Source organism: Schistocerca gregaria, chromosome 3 (genome assembly GCF_023897955.1).
Source record: "Schistocerca gregaria isolate iqSchGreg1 chromosome 3, iqSchGreg1.2, whole genome shotgun sequence".
Lineage (NCBI taxonomy): Eukaryota > Metazoa > Arthropoda > Insecta > Orthoptera > Acrididae > Schistocerca > Schistocerca gregaria.
In genome coordinates this window covers 677529011-677547964 of record NC_064922.1, presented here as the reverse complement: position 1 = coordinate 677547964, position 18954 = coordinate 677529011, and the positions used below count along the sequence as shown (strand labels likewise).

The 18954-nt window shown below is 38.1% G+C and overlaps 1 protein-coding gene across 1 annotated transcript; it reads left to right on the top strand.

The window, feature by feature from the left end:
- Positions 1–2784: 2784 nt before the first annotated feature.
- Positions 2785–11367, top strand: LOC126354075 (chondroitin proteoglycan-2-like). Its single transcript, XM_050003451.1, has 2 exons — positions 2785–2868; positions 8823–11367. Exons 1-2 carry the CDS (start codon positions 2856–2858, stop codon positions 10964–10966), a joined length of 2157 nt encoding a protein of 718 aa, XP_049859408.1. The 5' UTR covers positions 2785–2855; the 3' UTR covers positions 10967–11367.
- Positions 11368–18954: the final 7587 nt, after the last annotated feature.

Sequence of the window (18954 nt, the reverse complement as noted above, 5' to 3'; positions counted from 1 at the left end):
TTATTAGCAAGTAAATTTCATACGACTTTACTTTCTCGACTTTTAGCTCCCCTAACCAATTTTGTTATAGGTTGGTTAGTTAGTTAGTTAGTTAGTTACGTGTTCTATTGATCAATAGCACGGAAACACCAATATGATGTGGAACGTGTCAAAAGCACAAGAAATTCTCACAGGAAACAAGTTTTCTTTGTTTACATTATAGTGCTGTACCTAAATATTTCTATTATCTATCCAATTCCTTTAAATGGCACAAAATGCTTATATTACGCCTATATCTCCAGATTTATTTACTCATATTCAAGAATTCATCTATGGTATAGAATGAGTTGTCAAGGGAGTATGATTTCAATTTTTTGAAGCTATTACTGCTGTCTGTCAGACATTTTATTTCATTTATCAGAAAATTTTACAGCAAGATATTTTACCCCTTTCTGTGCCAAAGATAGGCTAAGTAAAGGATTTTGTAGGTCTTTCTCTTTTCCGGTATTGTAATCATGAATGTCGCTGTTGATTTTAAACTGGTCCATGTTTTTGAGAAAAAATTTCATTACAGAGTAAATGTACTGTGAAGCAGTTGTAAGAATTCCTAACGTTTCAAACAGATGGCTACAAGATGTGCAACTATGAACCCCACACTTTATTCTAACTACTGTATTTTGAGCAGTGAATACCTTTAGCCTAAGTGTTGAGTTTCGCCAGAATATTATTCCATATGACATCAGAGGGTGGAAGTATCCCAAATATGTTAGCTTACTAATTTCTTCATCCTCAAAATTGACAATTATTCTGATTGCAAAAGTTGCTGAACCTAGTCGCTTAAGAAGATCCAAAATATGAATCTTCCAATTAACATTCTCATTTATATGTACATCCAAAAACTTAGTATGCTCTACCCTGGCTACTGACTTCTTTTGGTGTGTTACATTTATTGAAGGAATTATACTTTTTGTAGCAGAAAATTGGACGTACTGTGTTTTCTCAAAGTTCTGAGCAAGCCGACTTGCAGAAAACCAATTAATAACTTTTCCAAAGACCTTATTTGTATCATTCTCTATCGGAATTTATTTTATTGGCTTAATAGTTATGTTTGTATCATCAGCAAACAGTGACAGTTCACCATTTTGTTTCAAATAAGAAGGGAGGTCATTGACATACATCTAGAACAGGAGAGGACCCATGATCGAACCTTGTGGAACACCTAATGTAATTTCACCCCAGTTAGATGAAGTGCAAACTCCTTTGCATCACTTGAAGCATATAAAGAGGCTATTTGCTTCCTGTTCTGTAGATATGACTTAAACCACTCTTACGCTGTTCCATTTACACCATAGAATTTTAATTTATCTAACATAATGTCATGGTTCACACAATCAAATGCTATGGATAAGTCAGAGAATATTCCTACTTGTGACATTTTGCTATTTAAAGTCTCTATTACTTGGACAGTGAAATTGTATATTGCTGTCTCAGTGGAACAGGCTTTCTGAAACCCGAACTGTGATTTGATAAGTATCCCAGTAGTGTTGAGATGGCTACTCACTCTTGAGTACATTACTTTCTCAAAGATTTTTGAAAATGCTCTAAGCAAGGATACTTCCCGTAATTATTGACACCTGTGGTTTCCCCCTTTTTGTAGAGAGTCCAGATAATGCATGTTTTAACCTGTCTGGAAATATACCCTTAGTCAGTGATGCATTACATATGTCACTGAAAACATCAGCTATAATTGCTCCACATTATTTTAATAACTTGTTATAGGTGTCATCTTCTCCTAAGGCTTTTATTATCTTGCCCTGAGAGGACCGTGTTGCTCTTCCAAATGCAAACATAATGCAATGGTAGTACCCAGTTCCAGGCCACAATAAAAATTTATTGTACATCATTCTGAAACTCTGACAAAGTATTGGATGAGAGTGTAATACCACCTTTTTGCGCCACGTGAAAGATCTTTGTCCAGTGTTTGATTGGATTTCTTTGTCCGACAAATTTGAATGTATAATGTCCCCTCACCCACGGGAAAGATCCCCCTTTCTCAAAGTGATAGCAGGGCGAGTGGACAAGGGGTCACCCCGGAACGAGAACAAATCCCCACTCCTACGCAGATCTCTCGGAATGGAGTCCAGAACTCTACGTGCTAGACCGTCACGTCTACTAAAAGATTTATGAGAATAGCTATCTACCTTAATACGTCTGACGAAGGAACAATTGGTGTGGAGAATAACTTAATTCAATGGCGTCTTCAAGCTACGTATGTTGTTAAACTACTGTGAATACAATAAAAATCATGCCTTCAATAACTGCTAAATTTTATTAAAAAAAGATAAGTTTTATTAAAAAGTATGATCGTTCATTGCATAATCCTATGCAACCGCAATTTATACCTCTTTTCAACACCCCATAAGATAACTCCATACCCATTATTCCTTTGCAACGTAAACCACTTCCATACGCTTGACAAAATGTAGAAATATGTGGCGTATGTGAAGAACAGCACTCTTTATTTCCGTCATGCATAATCAATATGTGCTTGTGGTCGGGTCAACGGCAACTACGCGCATAGTGCATTTCCCCGCCAGATATATCCCCGTATCACCGAACGTAATCTGATGACGTGATGTACAATCTAAAGAGCGTGTCAAAGAATGGTCGTATTGCTTTGGCACTGTAACCTTCCGAAATTTGGCATTTCCCGTTCGTGGCATACCACCTGTTGCACTTTGCGAGATAAGATCAAGATAACTCGTTTCACTGTGATAATTCCATACGTGCAGTGATATATAAGCTCTAGCCGCCACTGTTTATCCATAGTAGCCGCATGCGCTTAGAACCGTTGAAAGCTCCGACAAATTTCCGACATGAATCTACGAGGTGAGTTAGAGCAATAGCTTATTTTACCGTCTGCGTTTGTATTTGGCGCTGTTCTCTTTCAAAAGGTTCCCTATACAAATGTGTCAGACATGCACTAGTGATCGACTCTATATCACATACGTTTTTGTGTCTGTTTATTAAGGATTCCCGAGGAGATTTTCACTGGGAATAGGGTGCAATGGTTTCATGTTTTTTGTGTACTTCGTCTCTGAGGAAAGTTTACCACTTGTCACATGTTTTCATATTTGTTAATCAATAATTGTAAGTAAAGCAACATTCAGTTAATTAAGAGACGAATTAACAAATTAGGACAATGTCGGATAGAACTTATGGTTTCGTTACTTAAAGTTAAAAATTTATTAGCCGCCAAGATTTACTGAGTGCTCAATGGATGTTCTGTGATTGAGACCAATCGGTCTAGTTTCTCATTCTACTACTCTGGTATTTAACGGAAGTGTTTCCTGTAGCAGGGAAAGTATTAATTTCCTTCGTTTGTGAAACTGTGATTTTGCCTAGATGGGTCATATAAGGCACTATTTTCGGACAGAATTTCTCTGTTAATAAACGTTATGCATTACAGCTTTGGATTTTAAACAAAAATCGCTCTTCCCTTGCCATCGAGTTTTGACTTGTAATTTCATATTAATTGCATAACACTTTATCACATAGAACTTGAGTAATTTTCTTCTGTAATTCTGCTCCTCACTCGATTGTTAATTTGTTATAAAATTCTTTTCTCAACCAGTTCTATAGCAGCTCTGCAAACATGTGCCTTAACTAAGTTTTACAAACACTTCATTTTATTGAAAGATGTTTATTGTTATATGTGTAGTTTAATAGGTATTTTAGTTTCGAGTGCTGTCGAGTTTTTCTAAAGAGTTATCCTACCCACATTTGCTCATAGCAATGCGATGACTCATCCTGTGGGCTTCTTTGCATAATAGTACCTTAAAAGGGCTATTTGACGTAATGTACACAACAGTGGATTTATCATTGTGGTTAAAGTAACGGTAACAGCATTAAAAGACTGTACTTCTGATGACTCAGAAAATAAACGATTATCCCAATGCTCTCACCTCAATTGCTGCATCTCTTTTCCCTGAATCATAAGATAAAGTTAGGAAAAGAGTACATATCTTTTAAGAACGTGGTACAATTCAAGAGCCGAAATTATCGTTGTTGCGATTATGGTCTTCAGTCTGAAGACTGGTTTCTTGCAGTTCTCGGTGCTATTCTATTCTGTGCAAGCATCTTCATCTCCGACTAACTGCTGCAGCCTATATCCTTCTGAATCTGCTTGTTATATTCAATTCTTGGTCTCAACCGACGAGTTGTACCCCCTTCCACCCAACCACTAAACCCGATACCCCTTGATGTGCCAGAATTTGTTTTAACAACAGGTCCCTTTTTTTAAATCTATCTGAGCCACAAATTTATTTTCTGCACAATTCTATTCAGTACCTCGTAACTTGTTACGGGATCCATCTATTTAACCATCAGCAGTCTTCTGTAGTAAATTTCGCAAGCTTCTATTCTGTTCCTGTATATAGAAAGGTTGTAGCTATTTATCGCCACATAGCTGCACTCCGTACAAATACGTCCAGAAGAGGCTTCCTAACATTTAAATCTATATACTCTTCTATAGAAACGCTTTTTGGCCATTATCAGTATACTTTTATATACTCCCTACTATAGACGTCAACATTTATTTTGCTGCCTTAATAACAAAAGTCTTCGTCTACTTTAAGTGTCTCGTTTCCCAATATAATTCCACTAGCACCACTCGATTGATTTCGACTTCATTCGATTATCCAAGTCTTGCTTTCGTTGACATTAATTTTATACGCTCCTATCAAGACAGTGTCGATTTTATTCAACTGCTCTTCCAAGTCCTTTGCTGCCTGTAACAGAATTACAGTATCCCAGTCAAACCTCAAGGTCTGTATCTTTTCTCCCTGCCTTACTCGCAAATGCTTAATTATTATCAATGAAAACTATCTAAGTTTTGCTGATCATTGTAGAAGACAAATTTTTTATTTCTGTTCAAGTTACTGTTTAACTGCGAGCTTGGCATGTCTTTTTCAAGTACTACTTAGTTTTTAATGAACTCATAGTAGCAGCGAATTCATTCATCTCATTACATCTAACTGCTGTTTATTGTAATACGTGTACAAATTGTATGTTGCCGACGTGAGGGGTGTGAGCTAACATTTAACGACTGGAACAGGTGAGCTAATTAACCGTGACTGTCATATTGCTTTATGTAGTACTGAATCTTTCACAAGGTTACTTTATCTCAACAAAGGTTGATTGTGAATTCTGTTTAAAGATACTACAGCATTTGAGAAAACACAACATTCATTCCACGAAATATCCACTGGAGCTTTCCAGTAGTCTTGCAGAATTTAATGGCTTCTTTTGCTCTACATCACTCTTCAAACTTGTGTTTCACAACATTAGAAACTATTTAAGTAGAATTAGATGGTTGTAGCGAGAAAACGATATAGATAGTCTCTACTTCGGTTTTCGTAACAAACATGTGGATATGAATAATACTTTTTGTAAATGAAGATTGTATACTTAGGACAAGTTATGTATCGTAATTTCTTTCTCCATCGTGGGAGAGCCCTAGCAACTAAACAGCAAACACTAAGCATAGAACGAATGATTGCAAAATTTTCTGGTTTTCTGGTAGAATCGCCAGTGACAGTCATTCCTTTTAATGATAGATGTGAAACATTTAATGACGTAATCCAATAGTCAGAAAATATGACTGTGGACTATCAATTTCTTCCAAACCCCTAGAACTCTGGAAAAAGACATAGAAATTTAGTATACGCTTCTTACGCAATATATTTTCTATCTTGCCAACTATCTGGGTAAATTGGTACTTAAGGTTGCTATATCATAAAAACCAATAAGTAGAAAGTGGAGGATTGTACACTGTGCTAGGTTTCCTATTTTCCGCGCTTTTCATTCTCGTTTTTTTTCTGGTTCTGTCTTGTATTTATATTATCGACAAGGATTTATATTTCCATTTACAAACATGAAACGTAGATTTTGAATATTTTTCAGAGTTTCCATTATGAGGACGAGTTGACCTGCATTAGTTTCAAACACGTGTTACACTCCACAGAATTCATAATTTTAAAAGTATTTATGATGTTATGTAGTCGTACGATTACTCCAGTTATAACTTTTTTAAGGACCCCCGTGCTTTTGTCTTAAAATATGAAGCGTTTGGTCTGGTTTTCTTCTGCTATCTTTTCAGGAAAATATGATATTACAAACGTTTCTGATTTTAAACCTTCTTCAACAGCGCCGATTGTAGATCTCGTGTAAATCCGAGCCTCATTCAGGCTTTCCGACAGCGAGTAACGTCATTGTTGTAGTGATGTTACTGCCATTGGTAGGCAGTCCAAGCAATGGGAGTTTTAATAACCTTCACTGAAAGTTCTTAAAAGGTAAATGCCAATACAAATGGCTAAACATTTTACACGACAGGGACAGCAATATCATACCACTGTTCGCAATGCATTTAAAGTTTACTTCAAGTTACAATGAGAGCCCAAACTTATATACCTTTAGATGTAACTCACTCCATACATTTGCAGCATCTTCAAACTGATCTAGAAGTTAACCGGTGTTGCTGTACGAAAGTGATGACAGAGGAGACAGTGTTTTTCGAGGCCTTCCGCATGTGCAGTACACTCTGTACACAGATCACTTTAAAACGATCCGTCTAATGTGAAAGCGGTCTTGGAACGATCTTGATTCTTCAGCTACGAATGTAAGGAGGAAAAATAAGATTATTTGTGTCTTATATTACCTCTAACTATCAGACAAAGATAGATTGCTTCTCACCGTAATTACGACAAGTTGGGTAGCAGACAGGCTGTTACATTTTTAGCTTTCAGCCAAAGCCTTCTCTACAAAGAGAAAGACACAAACACACATTCACTCACACAATATAGCACACCTCAAGTACACATAAGCGCCACATCGATCAGCTCGGAAGCATGCCGGAATTCCAGCTCGAGCTGCCGGATATGGCGGTCATGTGTGAGTAAGGCGTGCTAGCTTGTGTGAATGAATTCGTGTTTGTTTCCGTGTGTTTGTGTGTGCGCGCTCGCGTGCGTGCGTGAGTGTGTCTGTTTTCACTGGCCGAATGCTAAAGATATAATAGTCTTTCGGTTGTGTCTGTCTGCAACTTAGCGTTTCATTTTTAGGGTGTGAAGCTACCCATTCTTTTCCTTATGTTGCTAATATTGCACGAAGAGTTTCTATGACTATCAGATAGGCATGCAAATGTTTCCTGCAGCATGGTGTACCGTCAGTTTGTGGTTTCAGAAAATAACCCATAAATCACTTTTGTCTTCGGAAGACAGACCACCTTAGCAAGTAAATTTGGCAACAGCCTGATCAGAATTAGATGTTAGATCATGTTACATAACTGCATTTTTCTACAGTTATTAAAAATTACTGAGCTATATGTAACGACCTGAATTTAAACTTGGACGAATACTAACTCAGCAATTCTCATTCTACGCATTTGCATCAACAAGCACATTTTCTAACTTTTTCATAGAATTAATCTCAGGCACACCGTGAAACACTAACGTAAGGACATTCTTTTTCTGCCAGAGAGATGTACGAGTATAATCGCATTAACAAAGGGTTAGAGTCGATATTTTAGTAATGGGAAGAGTAATTCAGTTCTGTATCTTCGAATACAAGCTGACGATTTACTCTGGTATCTAAATAAAACTTCTTCCTAACAGAAAAGTACATGATTATACAGGCGAAAAAAAATCCATTCCTGGAGTCCAGCTATGAATGTGTTTACTTCTCATGGCTTCACTGGAAAGGCGGAAGCAGAAGCGGGTTGGTGCTCGCAGGGCCCATCGTATGTTAATCGTGTCCCAGGGATAATGCCACATTGCGAACACTTGAGGAAACGTCAGTGGAATTGGTTGTTTACAGGTTTAGACATCCTAACTCTCCTGTGTACTAGTAAATACTGTCAGTTCTCTACTCCTGTGCAACATAGGAAAGCTTTAGACACTGCTGTTGGGTGCAGTTGAGGAACTTTTTGCTATAAGAAAGGGTGATCTTACCTTACCTTTTAAAATTTTCAAGAAAATACTCCAGCTATTTTCCGTAGCTGACAAGTTTAATTCGTGTCACAAGACTTTAAACAGACAACCGCAAAGTAATGGAATGTTGCATATCTGACATTAATGTTTGTTTTCTTGCTGCCCTATCTGTTCAGTGTATATAGGCATCAGAATCGTTTAATCTGTTGTTTCATTACAATAAAATAAATGTCTCCAGTTAAACTCTTGTCAACTGCACGTCATTCTACAACTGCTTTCCCCTGTTCTACTGAACAGAAGACGTGCATCATGAGAAGCTTTGTCGGAACTCCGGAATTAAAACGTATAGCTCCAGTATTTTTCAAGCGTAATGTGGAGGCACGGTAATTGAATTTTTGTTTAAAGTTAAACGATCTGTTATGGCTTTATGGAAGTCATACACAACTTGTATTATTCGTTCTAAAAATATATGGAGAAATAATTACCAATAACTGTTTATAAACCAGGAAGATTTTGACATAGGGTGAAATATGAGCATTGTGTATTATTCAGTTTGGTTCGGTTTACTTCATTTCCATCTATTTTTTAAACTTAGAAAAAAAAATAGAAAGAAAGAAAGAAAATACTTCTACGCTACCTCGACCGAGAATGATGTGACAGCCAGTTTTACTGCAGAGGGCAAAACATACTTGGCCAGGGCATAACTACCATGACAATTTCTCAGTGATATTCTTTTTGAGTCATACTGTAGAAAATTTAGTGTTGTGTATGAAGTATGCTTTCACTATCGAGTAAATATGAACATACAGAATGTCTCTCAGCGAAAGATAATTAACGTTAACGTTTCTTCTATTTCAGCTAGTGCGTTAACGACCGTGTTGGTCCTAATTGCAACCGCTGCCGTCCACGCATCACCTGTAGGAGACTGTCCGCCAGTAGATCCAGTGGATCACACAGACCATCTGCCAGACAGCCAAAACTGTTCCCTTTTCTACAAATGTGATCACGCAGCACCTGTACTGTTTGTATGTCCTGACGGGTTGCACTTCAACCCTACACTGGAAGTCTGTGACTGGCCAGCAAATGCAGGTTGCACAGGTGGATCAGCACCAACCTCAGCTCCCAGCTCCACAGCTCCTCCTACAAGTGCTGCCACTACCGCTGCTCCAACATCTGCTCCAAGTTCAACAGCTAAACCTGCTCCATCAGGAGACTGCCCAGCTGTCGGAACATGTCCACAAAATGAAGATGAGAATTCTATTGCTAAGCACCTTCCTCATGCCTCAAACTGCAGTCAGTTCTGCAAATGTGACCATGGAAAACCTGTGACGTTCGACTGTCCTGCTGGACTTCACTTCAACCCCACTCTAGAGGTATGTGATTGGCCAGCAAATGCAGGTTGTGCAGGTGGATCAGCATCAACCTCATCTCCTAGCTCCACTGCAGCACCTACAAGTGCTGCCACTACAGCTGCTCCAACATCAGCTCCAAGCTCAACAGCTAAACCTGCTCCATCAGGAGACTGCCCAGCTGTCGGAACATGTCCACAGAATGAAGATGAGAATTCAATTGCTAAGCACCTTCCCCATGCCTCAAACTGCAGTCAGTTCTGCAAATGTGACCATGGGAAACCCGTGACCTTCGACTGTCCTGCTGGACTTCACTTCAACCCTACCTTGGAGGTGTGTGACTGGCCAGCAAATGCTGGTTGCACAGGTGGATCAGCATCAACCTCAGCTCCCAGCTCCACCGCTGCACCTACAAGTGCTGCCACTACAGCTGCTCCAACATCAGCTCCAAGTTCCACAGCTAAACCTGCTCCATCAGGAGACTGCCCAGCTGTCGGAACATGTCCACAGAATGAAGATGAGAATTCTATTGCTAAGCACCTTCCTCATGCCTCAAACTGCAGCCAGTTCTGCAAATGTGACCATGGTAAACCCGTGACCTTCGACTGTCCTGCTGGACTTCATTTCAACCCTACCCTGGAGGTGTGTGACTGGCCAGCAAATGCAGGTTGCGCAGGTGGATCAGCATCAACATCAGCTCCCAGCTCCACCGCTGCACCTACAAGTGCTGCCACTACAGCTGCTCCAACATCAGCTCCAAGTTCAACAGCTAAGCCTGCTCCATCAGGAGACTGCCCAGCTGTCGGCACATGTCCACAAAATGAAGATGAGAATTCTATTGCTAAGCACCTTCCTCACTCCTCAAACTGCAGTCAGTTCTGCAAATGTGACCATGGGAAACCCGTGACATTCGACTGTCCTGCTGGACTTCATTTCAACCCTACCCTGGAGGTGTGTGACTGGCCAGAAAATGCAGGTTGTGCAAGTGGATCAGCGTCAACCTCAGCTCCTAGCTCCACTGCTGCTCCTACAAGTGCTGCCACTACAGCTGCTCCAACATCAGCACCTAGCTCAACAGCTAAACCCGCTCCATCAGGAGACTGCCCAGCTGTCGGCACATGTCCACAAAATGAAGATGAGAATTCTATTGCTAAGCACCTTCCTCACGCCTCAAACTGCAGTCAGTTCTGCAAATGTGACCATGGGAAACCCGTGACATTCGACTGTCCTGCTGGACTTCAGTTCAACCCTACTCTGGAGGTATGTGACTGGCCAGAAAATGCAGGTTGTGCAGGTGGATCAGCATCAACCTCAGGTCCCAGCTCCACAGCTGCTCCTACAAGTGCTGCCACTACAGCTGCTCCAACAGCTGCACCAAGCTCAACTGCCAAACCAACAGTGGCTCCTTCAGGAGATTGCCCAGCAGTTGGCTCCTGTCCACAAAATGAAGATGAGAATTCTATTGCTAAGCATCTTCCCCATGAATCCGACTGCACCAAGTTCTGTAAATGTGACCATGGGAAACCTGTCACATTCGACTGTCCTGCTGGACTTCACTTCAACCCTACTCTGGAAGTATGTGACTATCCATACCGTGCAGGCTGTGCAAGTAAATCAGGATCAACTTCAGCTTCTAGTTCATCTACAGCTTGATCATCAAGGACTGCCACTACAGGTGGTACAACTTCAGCCTCACCAACAACTCCTGCACATAGGAGCTCCATAGGATCAGACTCTTGCAAATCAGTTGGATCATGTCATGTATGATCAAGTCTCTATTGCTAAGTATCTTGCATACAGAACCAACTGCAGTGTATAATGTAGACGATTGACCAATCACTAACAATGTCTTTGTGGACTTCATTTCAGTTTCAAATATCACATGTGTGACTGTCCTTCTTCTGCTGATTTTGAATCTGTGAAAAGTGCATATATATACATATATATATGAACTGTGTATTACTTTGGAAATTATCATAGTCTTATAATTATGTAATGTAGATATTTGTTTTATTACTGATAATAAAGTTATGCGTTTAATGCTATTAAACTCATATTGACTCCCTTTTCATTGGCATTGACGGAACAGGTGAGATATATTGAAATATGTCTGCAGGTCATGTGAAATATGTTATTCATTTTTGCCTATATAATAATATTGTAACCAGCGTTCATGACTGAGATTATCCTCTAAATCAAGATGTATCTTTATAGGCCTCTGAAGTCTAGACCTTTCTTAACACAGTAATACTTGCATTATAACATCTGTCTTTCCATTACTTTCGCTCACGCAATTCTGCATAATATTTGGCCATATAAACATCTTACAAGAGTGGTCGTCTCAGAGCAAGTAATATGTCGCAAGAGCAGGTTAATTTTAACATTCCCAAAGCGAACGTTTTATCAGCAGTCTTCCGTTTAACGCTTCTGTATGCCATTCAGATTCTTTCATTGAAATGCCATTATTTCATTCAAACGCCTGTCAAAAATCTTCTCGCAGTATCGTGTGTACAACTGATTTTTACCTACTCTTTCCTTTCTTTGAAATGCCATATCCCTTCAAAAACCTTCTTTATATTTCTTCCGCCGTTTAGCTTTCCCTTCTTTGTTTTGTGCTGATTTCCAATGTGAACTTATGATATTCATGCAGCTATTTCTCTAAAATTTTTCAGTAAGTGGTAGTGGTCTTTACCCAAGATTTGGATACATCTAGCTGCTTCTGCTTAGCCATTTCGCACCTCCTGTCAGTCTCACTATTACACGTTTGTGTTCCCATTCACCTGCTTCCCTTGGTGCATTTTTATATTTCATCCTTTCATCTGTTAAATTCAATATCTCCTCTACTATCTATGGATTTCAACTATACTTTTGGCTTTTACTTATTTTATCCTCAGTAATGCCTGATATTTTCTGAGAAATAGAAGGCGATCTCACGTAAATTATTAAAACGCAATTTTTCTTGAAAAGTATTTTTTTTACCCAAATAGCGTGCACATATAAAGACTAAAATTTATCTACTAGACTAGTTTCATTTGTGAGTACAATTACCCTCATATCTACAGACAACCACAAAACACAGAAATCCGCCTCAGAAAAAATTTTACCCAGTGGCCTTCAAGCTTAATATGTTTGAACGAAACAGGAATGCCGAGATAAAAACTAGTGCATATGGTAAAAACATCAGCATGGAAAGAATATAAAATATAAATATTATTAAATGAAGGTGATTGAAAGGCAATTTTACAACGTTACAACAGAGAAAGAATTTTTTTAGCAAACTATGCTCATATGAGACGCACATTGAACAAATGTGGATTTACTAGTAAAAACCTTATCATGCAATAAATTTCACTTGTATAACAGGCAAATTCACTGAAAAACATGTTGTTTTAACAGGACAATAAAAATGAGATACGATCTATATCTGTGGAAACACACGAGACAAATACACTGAGGTAACAAAATTTGTGGGATACTCCTAATATCGTGTCAGTCGTCCTTTAGACCGGTGAACTGCAGCATCTCGATGTGGCATGGACTCAAAAAGTCGTTTAAAATCCCCTGCAGACATTTTGAGCCATGCTGCTTATGTAGCTGTCCATAACTGCGAAAGAGTTACTGGTGCTGGATTTGGGGCATGAATGCTCCCTAGATTATGTCCCACAAATCTTCATTGGGAAAAGAAACAACATACAATATTCAACATAATGTATGGATTACAAAGGCAATCACAATAAAATAAAACGAAAGGAACAAATACACGAAAATGGAGGAATAGGAAGGCACAAACAGAGTGGGAAACCCAAAGGATAATGTGAGGTTTAGAAGTGGGGAAGTATTCAGATGTGTTTGGTTGTTTAAGATCTAATCCGCACTATGGGCTAGATATTTACTGCCTTCCCAGAGCTCCAACAGGATGAGTTTTTGGCCTTTATTTGCTAAGTGAAGTTCATGGGACGGTGGGTAGTATTTGTGGTCCTCACTCAGTACACGCTAAGAAAATGTGGAGTCACAACACAGTTATCTTTGGTATTGAATATACACTGGGTTGTAGTGTTTTCATATATTAGGACATCCTATAGTTGGTGGATGCCAATATTTTTGTTACACTCTGTGATACCTTTTCTGAGTATTGTGTTGGATAATAGAGGATAATAAAGATAATTGATAATAGAGAAGGGGTATCATTTTCAATTTTGGTTTCCAATGGCAGATGTGGTTAGTCAGGCCAAGACTGTCTCTATTGGTTGGGGCACTAAATTTCATTGTGTGGAATTCTGTTTGAAATCTTATTTGAACACAGATACAGATATAAGGTGGAAAATAGCATGGTTATGTGTTACTGTGGACTGTGGCGAAGAAGGTGCTACTGTTTCTGTGGATGTAGTGTTTATATATTTTCTGAAACAATGTGTCTGTGTACTGGTATCAGCACTTAGATCTAGGAAATTTATGGGTTTGTTAAAAATTTACTTTTGAAACAGTGTATTGTTATGATGACTATTTAAATAATGTAATTTCTTTATTTACAAAGCAGAGGGTACCCTCCACCTAAGCAATCTAAATGTCCCTAGAAAGGCCCTTGAAACTGGAAATAATTTTGTGCTAAGCATAACTGAGAGGCCAGTATCAAATCATTCAGTTCCATAGGGTTGAATTTAGATCTGTACATCAGCTCTGTCGGAATATCATCACATTTTAACATGGATCTGTTGTTTAACATACTGCAGACATTAAAGGAATTTAATGTAGCCCTGAGTGAGATAGATTTTTTATTTTATTGAGAAGGTCACTTAAATTTGATACACCATGAATTGATTTGAATTTAGTCTTGGTTTCAATTAAAGTTACCAATCTTGTAGCTAGTCAGTTAGATAGAACAGTGAATGACAGTAAAACTGGGTGGATGGATACGATGCGATTATGTTGTTGAGGAAGCCCATTCAGTCTAAAAGGAACAGCATTCATAATAGTTAGTAACTTTGATTCAAAATCAGAAAATATGCTTTTACATGGACTGGTTACACATTTAATGTCATATCTGAATAATTTATTAGGGCCTCTGTCCACACAATCACACTTGTTCAAAAGTATAATACTGCTGCCTTATTAGATTTGGTGACAATGATTCCTTGCTTGTGTAATATTTTTACAATGGTTTAGACAATGTGGAAATCATTAGCCAGTCGAGCGTTACCCTCAAATAGTTGTTTCTTTCTGTAGCATAAGCAACTAAATATTTTGTGGTAGTGTCCTTAGTTAAAGCTTATTCTATATCTACTTTAATCACATTTAGTTGCTCTTCTGATGGAGGGTGGGATGGAGAGTATTTAAAACCATTCTAGAAGACCTTTTGTTCATTTGTCGAAAAACATGAAGTTCCACAGGCTGAATATACATTGGGAAAACCGCTGTTTGAAATTTAGGGTTAGAACTGCTCTCACACTGCTAATCGCAGATAATTCCTTGTTCTGTGACAATAATATATCGTGAACTTCAACATCACCAGAAACATAAAAGTCACTTTGATGCAACTTCAAAGCGGTAGTGATATGTATCACTTTTATAAGAGTAGAGTTAGGTAACTTTTTTTAAAAACTGGTCTTAATCGTCAACTATATAACTTAACGACATAAAATTTCGTAGTAAATATGAGATACATGTATTATTTACAACGTTTTATGTTAAGTCTGAAGTAATTAACTGATTTGCAAAGTGAGCACTTAACATAACTGGCAAGGTTAACTGGGAATAGCTAGCAAGGTTAAGTGGCCTAGGCAATTAAATAATTGGAAATGCATTAAATAAATTTAATTTTAGCTTCAAAACATTGTAAAAGTATGTTCCAATAAAGTTCAGTTGTTAGTTGTTGATGCATGAAATACAAATATTTCAAATTTTAAATAAAAACCGTCTTAGCAAATGCTACATTCACACAATTCAACATTAAAATAAATGAGGTCTTCATTTCTATGATGTAAATAATTAAAGGGCTCAGAAAATTTTGTAACTATATCAGCAATGGCAATATATACATATTCATCTCTTGCAAAAAATCTGGTGGAAGGTATGTGCCACTTGGATAGTAGACCAAAGAGACTTCTCTGACCCACCAACAAGATTTAAACCGAATCTTTTTTTACTTCATACACTTCAACATTTACTAAGTGAACCGCTTTAATTCTTGAAAAACTGTCATCTTCTTCAACGTCTTCGTTCAAAGAATATGGAGATTCTTTTAATACCAAATGCGTGCTTTCATCTAACAATAAATCTAGTTCTAAAGGAATAGGTCTTTCTAATTATGTTTCTTTGATACTGTGGCAGAGGTTTCTTCTTCCATGTGGGTCTTCGCAGATGAACTCCTAAGAATAAGAGATTCTCCTTTCTTTCGCCAAGGACTTTCTCTTTTTTATGTACCAAACTGTGGGTATGGAAGCTGGGCTTCAGTACCCACAGGTAATTCTGCTTGGAGTTCTTGTTCATGAGAACAAGAAGGAATGTTGTTACCAACAAAGCTACTAGAGACAGAAAAAATTTAATCAGAAACAGAGGCAGAAGAAGATGGCGGAAATAAACCTGGAAATGTAATAGCAACATTGCTTTCTGAAACAACTTCAATTCTTAGATGGCCCATCACAAATGAACAGACAATCTGTTTCATCTAATGTTTCAGTACTGAAGGACATTAGTCCCGTATCTTTGATATCTTTGGTGATATTAGAGGGAGTGAAAGCACATTGAAATGTTTCACATACTAGGTCTAGTATGTCATAGATACAGTGTGTCTGACTGGGATAATTTAGAAGCCACCTGACGCAAGCTTCATTGCGGCAGGACTTGAAAGGTCTATAAGCGGCAACATCTAAAGGTTACATTTTATTACTGCATTGCGACGGTATCGCTAACAAAATTTGTGGCATCGAAAAGTAAAAATTTATGATTAAAATAAACTAGGCCTAAATGTACAATTTACCACAATTATTGCAACGAATAATGTACAGTATTTTCGAAATTAAAGAGATGTGTAAATAACAAAGGTAAAAAATTATATTGATGTTAAGCAGACTGACCCACATAACCCAAATGTCTTGGTGTCCAGTTAACGTATCCACAGATGTCTTTTTTTCCACGACATTTCAAAACTTTTAAACAGAGATTAATCAAAAACATGTCAATCGGCTGTACAGCGATAATAGTTCGATCTGTTATGGTGTATTTGGCTTCTGCAAAATTCTTAAAATAACAAAGAAGCCATAAACAAAATTTGCAAGAAGGAAACGTCTGATCTCTGGAACCAAACAAAAGAATTGCTTGTTGCTCTTCAGTCCTTATTAGTAACTTAAGTTCTTAGAGGCGAAGAGCTTGTTGAGCCATCTGATGGAACACATAGGAAACAAAGAAAACAACTTCCACTAATCTTACAAGTAAGGACCAGTTGACCTGACCTGCCCTGTTAGCCTACCTCTCCCCGATCACGTTTCCAGTGGCATGACCACTTCTTCCTCTATCCTCTAATACCTTGGGCCGGCTGTGGGTTTATTTGCAGCGTAAGCTGTTCCTCTTGACTTTATAGTGACGTACATCGGAGTAATTTTGCTTTGCAAAAATTGTTTGTCAAACCAAATGTGTTGTGGCGACTTTGCTTTGCTTGTCTCAATAGCTTGCAGTAAAAGACCAACGTCTGTACCGCGATGGTACATTTTTCAACTTAACCGCTTTTTCCACCGCTTCTTGGTAGAACAAAGACTTTGCTTTGCTGCGCAATAGTCTACAGTAAAAAACGGACATCTCCAGCACATGTGTCAGTCCAGCCGTTTCTACCGCTGTTTCTGGGCAGAAAAGCATAATAGTAAATTAAAAACACTATATTGCTTAAGTTCTGTAGGATTAATTTATTCAGTGAACCGTTTTTCGGCCAACAAGATGATCATCAGACTTGAATTGATTATCATCGTCAACGAAGTTACAATGTTTGTAAACAACATTGGAAAAAGACGGTACTACTCTAATCTGCGGCACAAACATGCAATGAATGTTACCTTTGATGAAGCAGTTATAATTAAAATTAAAAGGTAAAAAGTTGAACAACAAAAATATTAAGCTAGAAAACTTGGAAAGAAATGAAAATTAAACTCGAAAAACAGTCGCTATGCTGCAGTTTACATTAAATAAACAAATGCAATGAAATAGAAATGAAATTAGAACGTCACAAGAATGCGTCACTACACAGAAACCAGCTAATAGAAAGAATTAACAGTTGTGACAGCAGAATTTATTGAGTACATAGCGCCCGTTGTACAAACTCTTGTTAACAGCCGCTTAAAGTCTATTCTCGGAATAGTGTGGGGAACGTTTTGCACCAACGCGGCATAACGCCTAATCGGAGTATAAACGAGGAACAGCTTAACGGGAGATTTCGGACCAGGTTACAAAGTTTCTATGTAGACTAAGTTTATACTATGGCAGGATAGTTACAGAATGGGACAGAGATTAATATATTTTATTAGGATTGTTTGTTAGATTAAAGAAGAGAATAAAGTGAAACTTCACCCCAATTATTTTGAAGACTATGTGATCCCGAATTTATATCTATACTTCGTCTTTCGAAGGAAGCTGTATTTCATCATTAACCTCTCGTAAGTGCGTGGTGCATACGACTGACAGGTGAGACTGTTTCCTAAAATAAACCATTTCCTTGCAGGAATATGCAATTGCTATCAGTACTCTGTGAATGATATAGGCGATTGTCGTGTACTCGTGTTATTTGTGTAAATTAGATGCAGAAAATGACAACTACTGCCAAAGTAGTGTCGTTATTGTGACGTTGTTATGATCTTTACAGTATTAGAAAGATTTCCTAAGCTTTATTTAGTAGACAGTCCCAGAATGGACCCAACCAGAGTGAAAAACCACACTAGTCTCGGTCGCTATTTGTGCTAACATATTTTTCATATTAGACAAAAATATCTGCATTTTTCACATAAAGGTCTTCGATGGAACAACAATGTCCCACGTTCACTTAGCCACAATTTATCTGTAGCAGAAACTATTGTTCACTCTTATGGGCCGTTCTTCAACAACTTTTCATGTTTTAGTGAATACGTTAAGGCTACACGCCCAATAATGCTACAGAACAATAAATTTGTCACCTAGTTACCATCACTCCCATAAAAATGTAAAGTATTTTTGCTTCCTCCACTTAAATTTAACGCAGTAGCATTAAGAGTGAGGTCAGTACCTTTTTATTTTAATAAAAAAGGAAACATAATGCTTCTTCAGCTGTAGAATATAGTGATTGTATTACTCAGTTATTAGTACGAGGGTTGGAGCTTAAATAGTGCTTACTATTTATTCACAACCTATACAAAGAGCTACATATTTGCACCTGTTACTGTCCTTCAAAGTAGTGACCAGTGTTGTATAGAACCCGTTGCCAGCTATGTGGAAGGCTTAGTATACCGTTAGCAGAGCCTGTTCTGTTGTGCGAATGGAGGGGTCGGTTGCCTGTCGAATCTCTGGAACAGTTCTGAAGCGAATGGCGCAAAGTGGTGTCTTTATCTTCGGAATAAAATCATCGTCACAAGGACTCAAGTCCGGAGAGTATGGGTAGATGGTACAGTACTTCCCAGTCCCATCGA